Raw genomic sequence first — 16,143 nt, 5'->3', positions numbered from 1 at the left:
AAGAATATTGGAGTGGGTTGCCATTTCCTTCTCCAGGTGACCTTCCTGACCCAGGGATTGAACCTGAGTCTCTTGCATCTCCTGCCTCAGCAGGTTGGATTCATTACCACTGCACCACCTGGGAAGCTGTGTTTACTCAGCAGTTCTCTAAAAACCACAGCTGTGATGGCACCAGAACACAAACCTGGAAACTTCTCCTGAAGCTGCCTCTTGTGCTGTTGAACAGGAACGTCAGGCTCAGCTGCAGCTGCTATGCAGCTATGAACCAGGGCGACCTCACCGGCAACATGAAACGTCTGAATGCGGCTACTGATGCTGCCCATCCCGTTGGGGTAGAGCTCCTGGTAGTCCTTCTTTTCTCTCTCGGTGAGGTCCGATGGAAACTTTGACATTCAGAAGCTACAGGATAACTTCAGGAAGATGGTAATGAACATGGTCATGCCAGGGCTCTGAACGTGGTTAACTTTCTGTGGCACCAATGTGAGCTTTGTTCCTTAGGCTTCTCGAATATCCTCGAGACTCTCTCTCTCTGGCTGTGTTCACGTCATCCAGGGCATTCAGCCTCACCCCGGAGCCACCCAGAGCTCTGTGACTCACCCAGAGGAGCTGGGTGGCGGTGCCCCAGAACCACCTCTCCTGTGGGGTGAAAGCCAGGGAGTCGGGTCCTTCAGTGGTTCAGTGCCAGGTCTGACTGCTCTTCAGGCTCATCTGCTGCCGCCCCCCTCAGGCTCATCTCCTACTGCCCCCTCAGGCTCATCTCCTGCCGCCCCCCAGAGGCTCATCTCCTGCTGCCCCTCTCTGGCTCACAGCTGGTCTTGCTTCCCTCTGCGGGCTTTTGCATTTTCTACTCCCTTGCTTGGAAAGCCTCCCAGCCTCTTTAAGTAGTGGTTTCTTTTTAATCTTTAAAAATTTCCATTTAAGTATCACCCCCTTAGAGTCCTTTCCTTCCAGTGAGTTCCCTTACATATTAGTGAAGATGGGCCAGGTTATTCTGCATTTGTGAATAAGCTCCAAATCTCTGTGGCTTAATAAGATGAAGATTTATTTCGTGTTCCTGTCACAATCCAGCAGCTCAGGGCTCCAGCTCCTCCAGTCTGTCTGCCTTTGAGGGCGTGAGGATAGGGGAGAAAAAGTTTTCAGGCAGGGATGCTACGGCCCTCACCCTCATGGCCAGACCCAGCACTCGGCCCCACCTTACCTGAAAGTTGGCTGGGAAAGCAGTCTTCCTTTATAGGCATTATTTCAGTTAAACCCCACAGCAAGCCTCTGAGGTAAATGGGAATAGCTTGCTCATTTTCCAGGTAGGACACTGAGGCTGAGAGAGGCTAAGTGACCCCTCACCCCTGACCCAAGGCCATGCAGCTAAGTGGTGGAGTCAGGATTCGAACCCAGGGCATCAACCTCCTGAGTCTGCTCAAAACCCAAACTCTGTATTGCCTATGTTGCTTCACTGTTAAAGATAACAAGAAAATTGATAACCTATAAATTATATATTTGTATTTGATGTTAGAAACCCAGAGTTTTATAAGAATTCTTGCTACTCCTTCCCTGAATAAACAGTAGTTTAGATAATAAAGATGGTTTTACCACGAGGGACAAGGAACAGTTTGGATAAATGGTTCTCAAAGTGAGACCTGCAGGGTCTGGGAAACCTGGAGACCTTTCAAGGGGACCCACAACATCAAAACTATTTTCACAGTAATACTGAGATGTTATTCACCTTTTTCACTCTCATTCTCTCGTGAATAGATTATGGGGCTTTCCAGAGGCTCTCTACATATGATTGTACTTCCCTGGTGGCTCAGACAGTAAAGCGTCTGCCTACAATGCGGGAGATCCAGGTTCGATCCCTGGGTCATGAAGATCTTCTGGAGAAGAAATGGCAACCCACTCCAGAACTCTTGCCTGGAAAATCCCACAGACGGAGGAGCATGATAGGCAACAGTGCATGGCATGGCAAAGAGTCAGACACGACTGAGCCACTTCACTTTCTTTCTTTTTCTACATATGATAATATCATTGCTGTAACAGTGACATATAATGGCGATGTGGCTGTAACTTTAAAATGAGTTAACAAATAGTTTACTTTCTTAAAACGTATCCTTTCTAATATAATATTAATAGATCTAACCCATACAAAAGGCTTCCCCAGTGGCTCAGACGGTAAAGAATATGCCATGCCTGCAAGGCAGGAAACCCAGGTTTGATCTCTGGGTCAGGAAGATCCCCTGGAGAAGGCAATGGCTACCCACTCCAGTATTCCTGCCTGGAGAATCCCATGGATAGAGGAGCCTGGTGGGCTATAATCCATGCGGTTGCATAGAGTCGGACATGACTGAACAACTAACATTTTCACTTTCAACCCACACAAAAATTCTTTGGGGGCATCTTCAGTAATTTCAGAAAGTGTAAAGGATCTTGAGACCAAAAAGTTTGAGAACTGCTGCTGGGTTAGAAGTTCAGGGCAATGTGTTTTCTAGTCACAGTTTAAACGCTAGTGTACAGCAATTAAGAGTCTCAGTTTAAAAAACACCTTTTAAAAATGCCCACATCTTGGGTGTTCCCTGGTGGTCCAGTGGCTAAGACTCTGTGCTTCCACTGCAGGAGTCTTGGGTTCAATCCCTGGTGGGGGAACTAAGAGCCTGCATGCTGCAAGGCATGGCCAAAAGGGGGAAAAGATGCCCACACATCTCAATTTCTATATCTTTAAAAAGAGGTTATGGTACAACTATAATATATTACAGGCTTCCCTGGTGGCTCAGATGGTTAAGAATTCGCCTGAAATGTGGGAGACCTGGGTGTGATCCCTGAGTTGGGAAGATCCCCTGGAGGAGAGCATGGCAACCCACTTCAGTGTTTTTGCCTGGAGAATTCCACGGACTGTATAGTCTATGGGGTTGCAAAGAGTCAGGCACGACTGAGTGACTAAGCATAGCACATAATATATTACAACCATAATTCAGTACTAATAATCTGTATTACAACACTGAATAAAAGAGTAATTTAAAACATTAACCACAGTAGCTTGGATTAGAATTGAGCATTCTAAAAAACTAAGAGAGGAATATTACTATTTAATAATAAATTCAAAGAAACTTCCCATATTTTCTGTATCTTTTTCTCTCACGTCCATTCCTTTCAAGAATAGTGGGGAAATGTGGCCAATTTGCTCTGACCAAAATATTCAATCAGTGAGGCTTCTACTTTCCAGAGACTGATAGTCTAATCAATTTACCTTGGCCCATATTAATGAAAAGTCACCACAGGTAAAATTCATAGTAGCAAAACCCATTTTACCTATGTGCTGTGTAAACAGATAGCTCTTGAACTTGGCTGATGGGTTGTTATGTTGTTCCATGCTGCTGTCATTATGGGAAATTTCAGTTTAAATAAAATCAAGTAGGCACTGTCTTCCAGTTCACTGTAGTTGCTATATGATGTCACAATGGCTCAATTTTATAATCTGATTTACCTTCCCATAGAGAGTGGGCCATGTGAGCGGAATGTTCACTGCAATGTAGTACAGTGTCTGAATAACTTGATATTTATAATCTCTGTTACTTAATAGAAGGTGAACTGTATGAGCATAGAGTAGCCCATTTACAAAACGACAGCTAAGAATGGCACAAGTGCAAATAATGCTTGATTTAAGGTGCAATAACAAATCCTTTAAGATGTCCTAGCTTTTTGAAAACTTAAGATTCTAAATGATAAATTAAAAAGCAGTAAATCAGAACAAGTGGTTAAATACTACTATTGAGTCAGATGTTATACGTGATAATTGACATGTTTATCATGTCATGTTTAGCGTGTTAAATTGACATGCTCACCACCTCCCAACAGTTCAATGACATAGGCATTACTATTTTTGTTGTTATTCAGTCGCTAAGTCATGTCCAACTCTTTGTGATCCCATGGACTGCAGCACCCCAGGCCTCCCTGTCCCTCACTATCTCCTGGAGTTTGCTCAAGTTCATGTCCATTGAGTCTGTGATGCCATCCAACCATCTCACTATTATTAATCTATTTCTGAAAAAGGGAAGAAGTTTATCTTTTTAGGATTTAAATTCAGATGCTATGATTCAGTGGGCCATGCTCTCAACCACTGTCCATACTGGTGTCTACTATAAAATTGGGAATTTTAAGCAAATTTGGAGTTTTTAAAAAATCTATTTTTCATTAAAATTTTGTTCTCATTTGTTGTCCTTGCTGCTTTGTTGTGGATTGAGTTGTGTCCCCATAAAAGAGATGTTAAGCTCGAACACCTGGCACCTGAGAATGTGACCTTATTTGGAAAGCGGGTCTTTGCTAAGATGTCATTAAGAAGACATGCTAGGTTAGAATGGGCCCTAAGTCCAATGACTGGTGTCCTTATAAAGAGCAGGAGATCTGGACATACGGGGAGAAGACTGCCATGTGAAGATGGAGGCAGAAATTGGGGTTGCATTGTCACAGACCAGGGAACGCTGAGGGCCACCAGAAACCGCAAGAAGCAGGGAAGGAGACTTCCCTGGAACCTTTGGAGGGAGTAGAGCCCTGCCTGCCTACACCTTGATTTCGGACTCCCAGCCTCCAGCTCTGTCAGGAAGCATCAATACATTTCTGTTTTTATAAGCTACCCGTTTTTGTGCTTTATTATGGCTGCTCCAGGAAATGAATACACTGACTCCATGGGCTGCAGCCCCAGATGAACTCACGCTCCTGACAGCGAGGCCTTGACTACTGATGCACTGCTGTGCCAGGCACAGAGTAGATGCCTCCGGAGACAACGTCAGCAAGTGAATGGATGATCTGAACAAATTAAGCTAATAATTCGGTTTGGATTCTGAGACTGTTCTGAAGGTCTAGTTGTGTAGTGAGATCACTAAGAATCTCAAAAAAGTAAATAAGATACTATCCTAAATATCTTTTGGAACCAAGGAGGATAAAAAAAAACTTAGGTTCTTGAATTTGATGCAATGAATTGATAGGCAATAGGGAGCTACTGAAATGCATGGCTAGAAAGATCGTGTGCAGGCAGAGTGGTCTCTTTAGAAGTGGGCTTTGAGAAGGGGACCAGAAAAGTGAAAGTATTAGTTGCTCAGTTGTGTCCAACTCTTTGTGACTCCACAGACTGTAGTCCACCAGACTCCTCTGTCCATGGAAATTCCCAGGCAAGAATACTGGGGCTTCCCTGGTGGCTGCAATGCAGGAGACCTGGGTTCGATCCCTAGGTTGTGAAGATTCCCTTGAGTAAGGGAATAACAATCCACTTCAGTATTCTTGCCTGGAGAATCTTGTGGACAGAGGACACTGGCAGGCTACAGTCCATGGGGTCACAAAGAGTTGAATATGACTGAGCGACTAACACTTCACCTTGAGAATGGGAGGGTGGTAGGGTGACAACCTGGCAGGACACTGACCCATGGGCACGGCAGCAGGTCAGCCAGCCAGGAGACCACTCTCAAGAAGCCAGCTCAGGCAGCTCACTCTCAGCAGCTTAGGTTCAGCCAAGGCTCCAGCCCATGAAGTCAGTGTAACCATTTCCTAGAGCTGCCATAACAAAGTACACCAACTGGGTGGCTTATAAAAAACTGAAATGTGGTATAGACAATCTTATTTTACAAAGCAGAACTAGAGACACAGAGGTACAGAATAGACATGGATACAAAGGAAACAAGGGCAAAACGGGATGAACTGGGAGATTGGGGTTGACACATACATACTTGCAGCCAGTACTGGAATGTTTCAATCACCAGCAGGGCTGCCCAGTGTGTTCTGATGTTGGTGGCAGACAGGAGACCAGGAGGCCAGTCTACAGACAAAGGGGTTTGTCTTAAGAAGGAAAGTGTTTAGGAAGAAACAATAAGAGCCAGTTACACATCAAGTTCAGACAAATCATGTAAAGACTTCACAGTGTCCTCAGGTCAGAGGCAGACGCCACGCAAGCAGCCTAGGCGGAAGAGGATGTCAGGATGAGACGGGGGAGACAGAAACCACAGGCTTCTTTCCTGGATGTGCACCACCAAGCCAGTGCCTTGAACACACCTTGGTCTCCGAAGCCACCTGAGATCACATGAGCACCGATGAAACAGACTGCAGGACATGGGCACTGAAAGGAAGGAAGGTTACAGATCCTGTGAACTAGGAAAAGGCTGGGGTAGCAGATAAGGGTGATGAAACAAGTAACAGCAGATGTTTAGTAAACACTTCCTGTGTGCAAGGTACTGGTCAAAGCACTGAGCGTCTGGTTACCACCTTCCTCTTCCCATTAAGCTGGCAGGGTCATGATAAGACGTCCCTTTTGCAGATGAGGAAAATTCACAAAATGCTAATTCACAAGTCAAGGTCCTACAGTTAGGAAAGGACATGGCCAGCAGTAAAGTCCAGGCCTTTGACTCTAAGCCTGTTTTCTTAATTTTTCACCCTAGATACTCAATACCATGCATTAAAGTGTTCAGTGAGATCTTCCATACAGCATCCCTCTTGGTGCCTGCAGCAATCCTGTGAGGTGGGTATTATCATCAACCCCATCTACAGATGAGGAAACTGCAGCTCAAGGCATGGTAGTAACTTGCCCAAGGTCGTGAGATTCAGGACCAGTGGAAGCGGGAGTCCACATCCTGCAGTCCCAGCCCCCCACTCTTCCACTGCCCAGCCGAGCTGCTAAGCAGAGCACTGCTTGTGCGGAAGTGGTGATTTTGAATACACTGAACCCTGAAATTGCAGTAGAGAGGCTAAGTAGGCAAGAGCGTAGGAAGAAAGGCCAGCATTCTGAGAAGCTGCAGCAGCCTGGAAGACCCTGGTGGCAGAAGGGCGACACCAGAGACTGGTGCCCTGATGTCCTAGAGGAAAGGACGTCTTTAAGTCCAATGTCCAGAGAAGGCTGGTGCCAGGACAGAGCCAAGACCTGGCGCTGGCCAGAGGCACTCTGAGAGAACAGAACATGTCAGCTGGGCGCCGAGAACAGTAGGCAGGTTACAGGCAGAGGCAAGCCTGCAGCACTCTTAAAATCCTGAATTTTTAGATAACAGGGGATTCTTGGACTTGTTTGAAGGCAAAAAGGAGCAGCCATTGGTGGAAAAAGTTGGAGAGCAATCCTCCCCAGTTCTGGAGAGGAGACAGAAGTCCTAGGGCTGGGTGGGCTTTTCATCCTAGAGTGGACAAGAAAGATGCAACCAGAGATCACACTTCCGTTTCGCCAACATATTTATCAAGGTGGGAGGGGAGGCTTCCTGGGTGGTGCTAGTGGTAAAGAACCTGCATGCCAGTGTAGGAGATGTAAGAGACATAGGTTCGACCCCTGGGTTGGGAAAACCCCTGGAGAAGGGCATGGCAACCCACTCCAGTATTCCTGCCTGGAGAATCCCATGGATAGAGCCTGGTGGACTACAGTCCAGGTCACAAAGAATTGGACATGACTGAAGCGACTTAGCACACATGTGTGGACTCCAGTCATCTGCCGACAGTGAGCGTAGAGAGGAGACTTTTTGTCTTTCAAACACAAGTCCATCTATTAGGATCATATTTGTTGTTTGGAAATACGATAGCAAGTTATTATACATGTGAAAGTTGCTCAGTAGTGTCTGACTCGTTGTGACCCCATGGACTATACAGTCTATGGAATTCTCTAGGCCAGAATACCTGAGTGGGTAGCTGTTCCCTTCTCCAGGGGATCTTCCCAACCCAGGGATCGAACCCAGGTCTCCTGCATTGCAGGTGGGTTCTTTACCAGCTGAGCCACAAGGGAAGCCCTATTATATATACGAGGACCTTATAGAATGTTTATTTTCTGTTTACTTTACTTCCTAAAAAAACACATCAGAAAATACAATAACTAAAGCGAAAAAGGGAGCTTTACTATTAGGTTACACTGGCGTCCTGTAGACCCTGGGAGCCCAGGTGCAGCAGGACCTGGAGGACCATCTGGAGGCCTGGCTTCTCCATACCCAGCACCCTGGATGGCCCTGACGGGCATGGCTTTTTCTCCTTTGTTCAAGGAACCAGCCCAGACTGAATGTATCAGGATTGTTTTAGTTCTGCTGCTGCTGCTGCTGCTAAGTCGCTTCAGTCATGTCCAACTCTGTGCGACCCCATAGACGGCAACCCACCAGGCTCCCCCATCCCTGGGATTCTCCAGGCAAGAACACTGGAGTGGGGAGCCATTGCCTTCTCCAGTTTTCGTTCTGCAGGGGACACGAAAGGGAAAAAGCAGCTCAAACTCGTTTAAGCTAATTAGGGAATTTAACGGCTCAAATAACCAAACATTTCTGGCCCACTGGATCCAGGTGGTCACTCGGCACCACAAGAGGTGCTTCTTCTTCCACTGGCCCCTGCGAGAGCTCCAGTCCCGCCTGGTTCAGCCCTCTTGGGACCAGACGACTCACAGGACTCGGATTTCTTGTCCTCCTCTGGTTCTCCGAGAGTCCCAGCAAGTATCAGGATTGGCCACAGGAAAGCCCAGCTTTGGTCACATGCCTACTTCTGACCCACCAGATGGAAGGAAATACTCTTTGGTCAGGCTGGGGCCACGCGCCTGGTCCTGGAGTCAAGGCTGACATCAGTCCCACCCCAAACATAGAAGAGTAAGAGCAAATGCTACATGAAGTTCACTGTTTGCTGGGCACGGTTTTAAGTACTTTAGACAACTCATTTTAACCTTACCTTGCGTCCTAAATAGTTTCAGTCAAGTCCAACTCTTTGTGACCCTGTGCACTGTAGCTCGCCAGGCTCCTCTGTCCATGGGGATTTTCCAGGCAAAAGTACTGAGTGGGTTGCCGTGCCCTCCTCCAGGGGATCTTGCCTTCGCAGGGATTGAACCTGCGTCTTTTATGTCTCCTGCATTGACAGGCAGGTTCTTTACCACTCGCACCACCTGGGAAGCCCTTGTTTACTAATTGAATCAGCACGTTATCCCCTCTTTATAGCTGGGGAAATTGAGCCACAGGTGAACACATCTTAGCTAAGGTCTCACAACTAATTGAAACTAAGTTGCAGAGCTGGGATATGACCCAGATTCTCGGGCCCCAGAAGGTGGGCTCTTGACCATTAGCAAAAGGGGACTGCTACCAACAAAACAAGAAATAAATATTGAACTAATAAGGATAATAACAAGAGATGATCAGTAGCCACCCTGAATTCTCGATCTGCAGAGGGAATTATCTGCCCAACCCAAGCTGGGTATGCACCTTGGTCCAGGGCAGGATCACACTGTACCAGGGTGGCTGCATCTGCTGTGACCTTGTATATGGACCAGTTCCAGAAAACAGGAGGGATAAAAGAATAAGCTCCCTTCTACCATTATTCTCTAGTGAGGAGTCATAAGATTGGGGAAAGGCAGTTTTAGTCACAGGAATAAAAATAAAAAGCTATAAATTAAAAGGCCCTGGGTATACTTATTTATATTCTACCTTACCCTAAATTCTGCTCTCTACAAGGGGTGAGTGGGTATGAGGGTCCAATAGACTAAAGGTACATGGGGAACCATGGACCTGGAGGAGATGACCAAGCATGGTCCCTTTTATTTGTTTGGGTCCAGGAGATGACCAGGGAATGAAGCCCAGCCACCTTGCTATAAGCAAAATCACACAGATCTAGAGACTGTTATATTATGAATGAGCTGCACTTTGGAATTATAAATGATCCAGAAAGGGAATCTACCTTTTTGCACATCTCCCACAATACTGTCCCAAGTAGGAAAATGGTCTTCAAGCATTAGAATCACAGTTGGATAAAGGCAGTCAGTAGTCTCAGTTGATGCTGATGCTAATAAGGGAGAGTGGGAGGTGTGTGAGTGCTCAGTCGTGTCCGACTCTTTGTGACCCCATGGACTGTAGCCCACCAGGCTTCTCTGTCCATGGAATTTCCCAGGCAAGAACACTGGTGTGGGTTGCCATTTCCTCCTCCAGGAGATTGAACCCAGGTCTCCTGAATGGGCAGGTGGGTTCTTTACTATTGTGCCACCTGGGAAGCCCCATGCAGAGCTCCCAAAAAGGATCACCTTTACTGAAATTGACCCACCCACACTATAAACTTCTCCCTGTTTTGAAATTTCCATCTGTTTCACACTTGTGTTCTGGCATCTTCTGCTACATTACTGTAATATAACATTATGCTGCATTATACTGTAATAACAACCCCCAGTCTCAATGGTGAGCTCAATAAAGGTTTATTTCTCACTTGTGGTTCACGTATTACACAGGTTGGCTGGGGCTCTGCTCCACCGGGGAATGGGGTTAGGAAGCACCCTCATCTGGGGTCTGCAGGTCTTTAGCAAAGGGAAAAGGAGCAGTGACAGGGCTCCAGATAGAGGCGGTCCCTAACCCCATCCCCAGGTGGTGGAGCAAAGGCAATACAAGGGAGAAATAAAACTGTCTTTTCAACAAATGGTGCTGGAACAACTAGCCATCCACATGGAAAAAATAATTCTAGATACAGACTTACACCTTTCACAAGAATTAACTTGATATGGATCACAGACTTAAATTAAAATACAAAACTATAAAACTCCTAGAAGATAAAATAAGAGAAAGCCTAGAAGACCTTGAGCATAGTGATGATGTTTTAGGTATAATACCAAAGGCATGATCCATGAAGAAATAACTGATAAGCCTAACTGGCATTAAAATTAAACATTTCTGTTCTGCAAACGACACTCAAGAAAATAAAAAGACAAGCCACAGACTGGAAGAATACTTCCAAAAGACACACCTAATAAAGGAGTATTATCCAAAATATACAAAGAACTCTTAAAATCTAACTATAAGAAAACAATCAGATTTTAAAAAGGTCCAAATAGGTATGTGAAAAGGTGCTCAGCATCACTAATCACCACAGAAATGCAAATCAAAGCCACAATGAGCTATTGGTTGAATATCTATTATCAAAAAGGTAAGAGATAACAAGTGTCGGTGAGAATGTGGAGAGAAGAAAATTCTTGTGCACTGTGGGTAGGAATGTAAATTGCTACACTCACTATGGGAAACAGTATAGAGGTTCCTCAAAAAATTAAAAATAGAACAGAATTACCATAAAATCCACCTAGAGGGTTCCCAGGTGGTGCTAGTGGTAAAGAACCTGCCTGCCAATGCAGGACACATAAGAGACGAGGGTTCGATCCCTGGGTCGGGAACATCCCCTGGAGGAGGGCACAGCAACCCACTCCAGTATTCTTGCCTGAGAAATTCCATGGACAGAGGAGCCTGGAGGGCTACAGTCCATGGGGTCACAAAGAATCGGACATGACTGAAGCAACTTAAGATAGCAGATCTTAAGTTCTCATCACAAGGAAAAAAATTGTAACATGTGAGATTACTTACTGTGATAATCATTTTGCAATATTAAATATGTAAATATATGTCATTATGTTGTATACTGTAAACTAATACAAAGTTATATGTCAATTATATCTCAATAAAACTGGGGGAAAAAAGATGCTCCATGTCACATGTCATTAGGGAATTGCAAATTAAAACAGCAATGAGAAGCCACTATAAGCCCATTGGAATGGCCAACATCCAAACACTGACAACACCAAATGCTGGTAAGGATGTGAAGCAAGAGGAACGCTCATTCATTTCTGGTGGGATTGCAAAATCGTACAGTCACTTTGGAAAACACTTTGACAGTTTCTTATAAAACAAAACATACTCTTACCATGTGACTCAGCAGTGATGCTCCTTGTTCCCTACCCAAAGGAAGTGGAAACTTATGACCATAGAGAAGCCTGTACAGGAATGTTTATAGCAGCTTTATTCATAACTGCCAAAACCTGGAAGCAACCAGGCTGTCCTTTAGTGGGTAAATGGACAAACTGTACTACATCCATACAATGGAATGTGTGTCATTCAGCACTTAAAAGAAATAAACTACCAAACAATGAAAAGACATGAAGGAACCTTAAATGCACACTAAGCAAAAGGCTACATACTGTACGATTCTAACTATATGATGTCCTGGAAAATGCAAAACTTTTTGGAGTTTAAAAAAAAAAGGAGAGTTAAAAAAAAAAAATCAGCGGCTGCCAAAGATTATGGATGGATATGTAGAAGACAGAGGATTTTTAGGAAGTGCAACTACTCTGTGTGATACTATAATGGTGGGTAAGTATCTTCATTTATCCAAGTTCATAAAACGTACAACACCAACATGCTATGGAGATCAGTGGAGAAATAACTCCGAAAAGAATGAAGAGATGGAGCCAAAGCAAAAACAACACCCAGTTGTGGATGTGACTGGTGATGGAAACAAAGTCTGATGCTGTAAAGAGCAATACTGCACATGAATCTGGAATGCTAAGTCCATGAATCAAGGCAAATTGAAAGTGGTCAAACGAGATGGTAAGAGTGAACGTTGACATTTTAGGAATCAGCGAACTAAAATGGACTGGAATGGGTGAATTTAACTCAGATGACCATTATATCTACTACTGTGGGCAAGAATCCCTTAGAAGAAATGGAGTAGCCATCATGGTCAGCAAAAGAGTCCGAAATGCAGTACTTGGATGCAATCTCAAAAACGACAGAATGATCTCTGTTCGTTTCCAAGGCAAACCATTCAATATCACGGTAATCCAAGTCTATGCCCTGATCAGTAATGTTGAAGAAGCTGAAGTTGAAAGGTTCTATGAAGACCTATAAGACCTTTTAGAACTAACACCCAAAAAAGATGTCCTTTTCATTATAGGGGACTGGAATGCAAAAGTAGGAAGTCAAAGAACACCTGGCGTAACAGGCAAGTTTGGCCTTGGAGTACAGAATGAAGCAGGGCAAAGGCTAATAGAGTTTTGCCAAGAGAACGCACTGGTCATAGCAAACACCCTCTTCCAACAATACAAGAGAAGACTCTACACATGGACATCACCAGATGGTCAACACCAAAATCAGACTGATTATATTCTTTGCAGCCAAAGATGAAGAAGCTCTATACAGTCAGCAAAAATAAGACCAGGAGCTGACTGTGGCTCAGATCATGAACTCCTTATTGCCAAATTCAGACTTAAGTTGAAGAAAGTAGGGAAAACCACTAGACCACTCAAGTATGACCTAAATCAAATCCCTTACGATTATACAGTGGAAGTGAGAAATAGATTTAAGGGACTAGATCTGATAGAGTGCCTGATGAACTATGGATGGAGGTTCATGACATTGTACAGGAGACAGGGAGCAAGACCATCCCTAAGAAAAACAAATGCAAAAAAGCAAAATGGCTGTCTGAGGAGGCCTTACAAATAGCTGTGAAATGAAGAGAAGCAGAAAGCAAAGGAGAAAAGGAAAGATATATCCATTTGAATGCAGAGTTCTAAAGAATAGCAAGGAGAGATAAGAAAGCCTTCCTCAGTGATCAGTGCAAAGAAAAAGAGGAAAACAATAGAATGGGAAAGACTAGAGATCTCTTCAAGAAAATTAGAGATACCAAGGTAACATATCATGCAAAGATGAGCTCAATAAAGGACAGAAATAGTATGGACTTAACAGAAACAGAAGATATTAAGAAGAGCTGACAAGAATACACAGAAGAACTATACAAAAAAGATCTTCACGACCCAGATAATCACAATGGTGTGATCACTCACCTAGAGCCAGATATCCTGGAATGTGAAGTCAAGTGGGCCTTAGGAAGCATCACTACAAACAAAGCTAGTGGAGGTGCTGGAATTCCAGTTGAGCTATTTCAAATCCTAAAAGATATGCTGTGAAAGTGCTGCACACAATATGCCAGCAAAACTGGAAAACTAAGCAGTGGCCACAGGACTGGAAAAGGTTGGTTTTCATTCCAACCCCAGAGAAAGGCAACGCCAAAGAATGCTCAAACTACCGCACAATTGCACTCATCTCACACGCTAGTAAAGCAATGCTCAAAATTCTCCAAGCTGGGCTTCAACAATACGTGAACCTTAAACTACCAAATGTTCAAGCTGGTTTTAGAAAAGGCAGAGGAACCAGAGATCAAATTGCCAACATCCGCTGGATCATTGAAAAAGCAAGAGAGTTCCAGAAAAAACATCTATTTCTGCTTTATTGACTCTGCCAAAGCCTTGACTGTGTGGATCACAATGAACTGTGGAAAATTCTTCAAGAGATGGGAATACCAGACCACCTGACCTGCCTCTTGAGAATCCTGTATGCAGGTCAGGAAGCAACAGTTAGAACTCTACATGGAACAACAGACTGGTTCCAAATAGGAAAAGGAGTACGTCAAGGCTGTACATTGTCACCCTGCTTATTTAACTTATATACAGAGTACATCATGAGAAATGCTGGGCTGGAGGAAGCACAAGCTGGAATCAAGATGGCTGGGAGAAATATCAGTAACCTCAGATATGCAGATGACACCAACCTTATGGCAGAAAGTGAAGAAGAACTAAAGAGCCTCTTGATGAAAGTGAAAGAGGAGAGTGAAAAGGTTGGCTTAAAGCTCAACATTCAGAAAACTAAGATTGTGGCATCTGGTCCCATCACTTCATGGCAAATAGATGGGGAAACAGTGGAAGTAGTGGCTGACTTTGTTTTTCTGGGCTCCAAAATCACTGCAGATGGTGATTGCAGCCATGAAATTAGAAGACGTTTGCTCCTTGGTGGAAATTTATGACCAACCTAGACAGCATATTAAAAAGCAGAGACATTACTTTGCCAACAGAGGTCCATTTAGTCAAGGCTATGGTTTTCCCAGTAGTCATGTATGGATGTGAGAGTTGGACGGTGAAGAAAGCTGAGCGCCGAGGAATTGATGCTTTTGAACTGTGGTGTTGGAGAAGACTCTTGCGAGTCCCTTGAACTACAAGAAGATCCCACCAGTCCATCCTAAAGGAAATCAATCCTTAATATTCATTGGAAGGACTGATGCTGAAGCTGAAACTCCAATACTTTGGCCACCTAATGAGAAGAGCTGACTCATTTGAAAAGACCCTTATGCTGGGAAAGATTGAAGGCAGGAAGAGAAGGGGATGACAGAGGATGAGATGGTTGGATGACATCACTGACTGGATGGACATGAGTTTGAGTAAACTCCAGGAGTTGGTGATGAACCGGGAGGCCTGGCGTGTTGCAGTCCATGGGGTCGCAAAGAGTCAGATATGACTGAGCAACAGAACTGAACTGAACTGACAACAACAACAGTTAAGTCTAATGTGTAAACTCTGGTCTTGGGGTGATAATGATGTGTTAGTAGGTTCATCAGTTGTAATAAATGTACCATTCTGGTGGGAGATGATATAACGGGGGAGGCTAGGCACAGGGCAGGGAGTGTTTGGGGGCAGGGAGTGTTTGGGGAATCCTTGCACTTTCTTGCCAGTTTTGGCAGCCAGTTTTATGCTACTAATATAAAAAAGTTAGTGAGGAATAACTGAGCAAAGCAAAGAAAGGAAAGAAAAAAGGAAAAGATTTTCACTGGGGACCTTGAAAGTTCTTCAAGTCACTTTTGCAGCCCAGGGTCCCAGCTTTCTAAGGAAGTCTGGACAGAGAGCAGAGCACGCCCCCTGCCGGATGCGAGAGGAATAGGAAGCGGGGCAGGGGGTGGGGGTGCGGGGTGAGGGATGGTGGTCCAGGCTGCGGGCCCGAATCACCCGGGAAACTCTGAAAAAAAGGATTGCTCTGGCCCCACCGCTTACCAGCTAAGACTTTGCAGTGGCAGCATCCAGCACTGCAGGGTTGAAAAGCGCTCCAGTTTATTCCAATGTGCAGGTCGAGCTGAGACTCGCTGCGAGAGAGCGGCGGCGGGTGGGTTGCGGGGTCTGGGGGTCAAGATCCAAGAGGAAAAAAGAAACCTTCCAGGGAGAAGGAGGGTAGCCCTCATCTGGCCATTTTCGCCCCCCTCCCTCCAACCCCCAGCGCAGTCACATTCCTGGATGCTCACTCCAACCGCGCCCCTCCCAGGGGCCTGCGGCCAGATGCCACACTCTGAGCAACTTTCGCCTCAAGAACGGGTACCCCCCAATGCGGGTGCGCTGACCTTCTGGCCACGGGAGGAAGGAAACCGGATGCCGGCTGACCGCGCGTCCCGCCACTAGCAACAGCCCCGGCCGGGGAGCCACGTGCGGGCTCCGCGAAGGGCTTTCTCGCGTTTCCCACTCGGCAGCCACCGAGCGCGCGAATTCACCAGTTCGGACTTCACGTTGGTGAGACGAGGACGGATGGGTGACCACGTATTCTTAGGGGCTAATTTTCT

General features: G+C 45.2%; 1 protein-coding gene across 4 annotated transcripts in view; it reads right to left on the bottom strand.

Annotated features, from left to right (window-relative positions):
- LOC145541502 (protein bicaudal D homolog 1-like) overlaps positions 1–16,143 on the bottom strand; it is a 43,275-nt gene that overhangs the window by 25,962 nt on the left and 1,170 nt on the right. Inside the window, exon 1 of one of the 4 annotated variants that reach the window (XR_014079071.1) lies at positions 3,298–3,442. The exons of 1 other annotated variant lie outside the window; for it this stretch is intronic. Coding sequence is in view for 1 of the 3 variants with exons in the window: in XM_081578165.1 (XP_081434291.1) it covers positions 15,644–15,709 (66 nt within the window). In the remaining 2 variants the exon portion in view is untranslated. Of the gene's footprint in view, positions 1–3,297; positions 3,443–15,586; positions 15,710–16,143 lie in introns of those variants that run through there. 2 more of the 4 variants (XR_014079072.1, XM_081578165.1) reach the window with 2 other exon arrangements.

This window comes from Giraffa tippelskirchi, chromosome 3 (assembly GCF_054371585.1).
Source record: "Giraffa tippelskirchi isolate mGirTip1 chromosome 3, T2T-mGirTip1v1.2.pri, whole genome shotgun sequence".
NCBI classification, from domain to species: domain Eukaryota; kingdom Metazoa; phylum Chordata; class Mammalia; order Artiodactyla; family Giraffidae; genus Giraffa; species Giraffa tippelskirchi.
The sequence above is the reverse complement of the archived record's forward strand: the minus strand, read 5'-3'. Positions and strand labels throughout refer to the sequence as shown.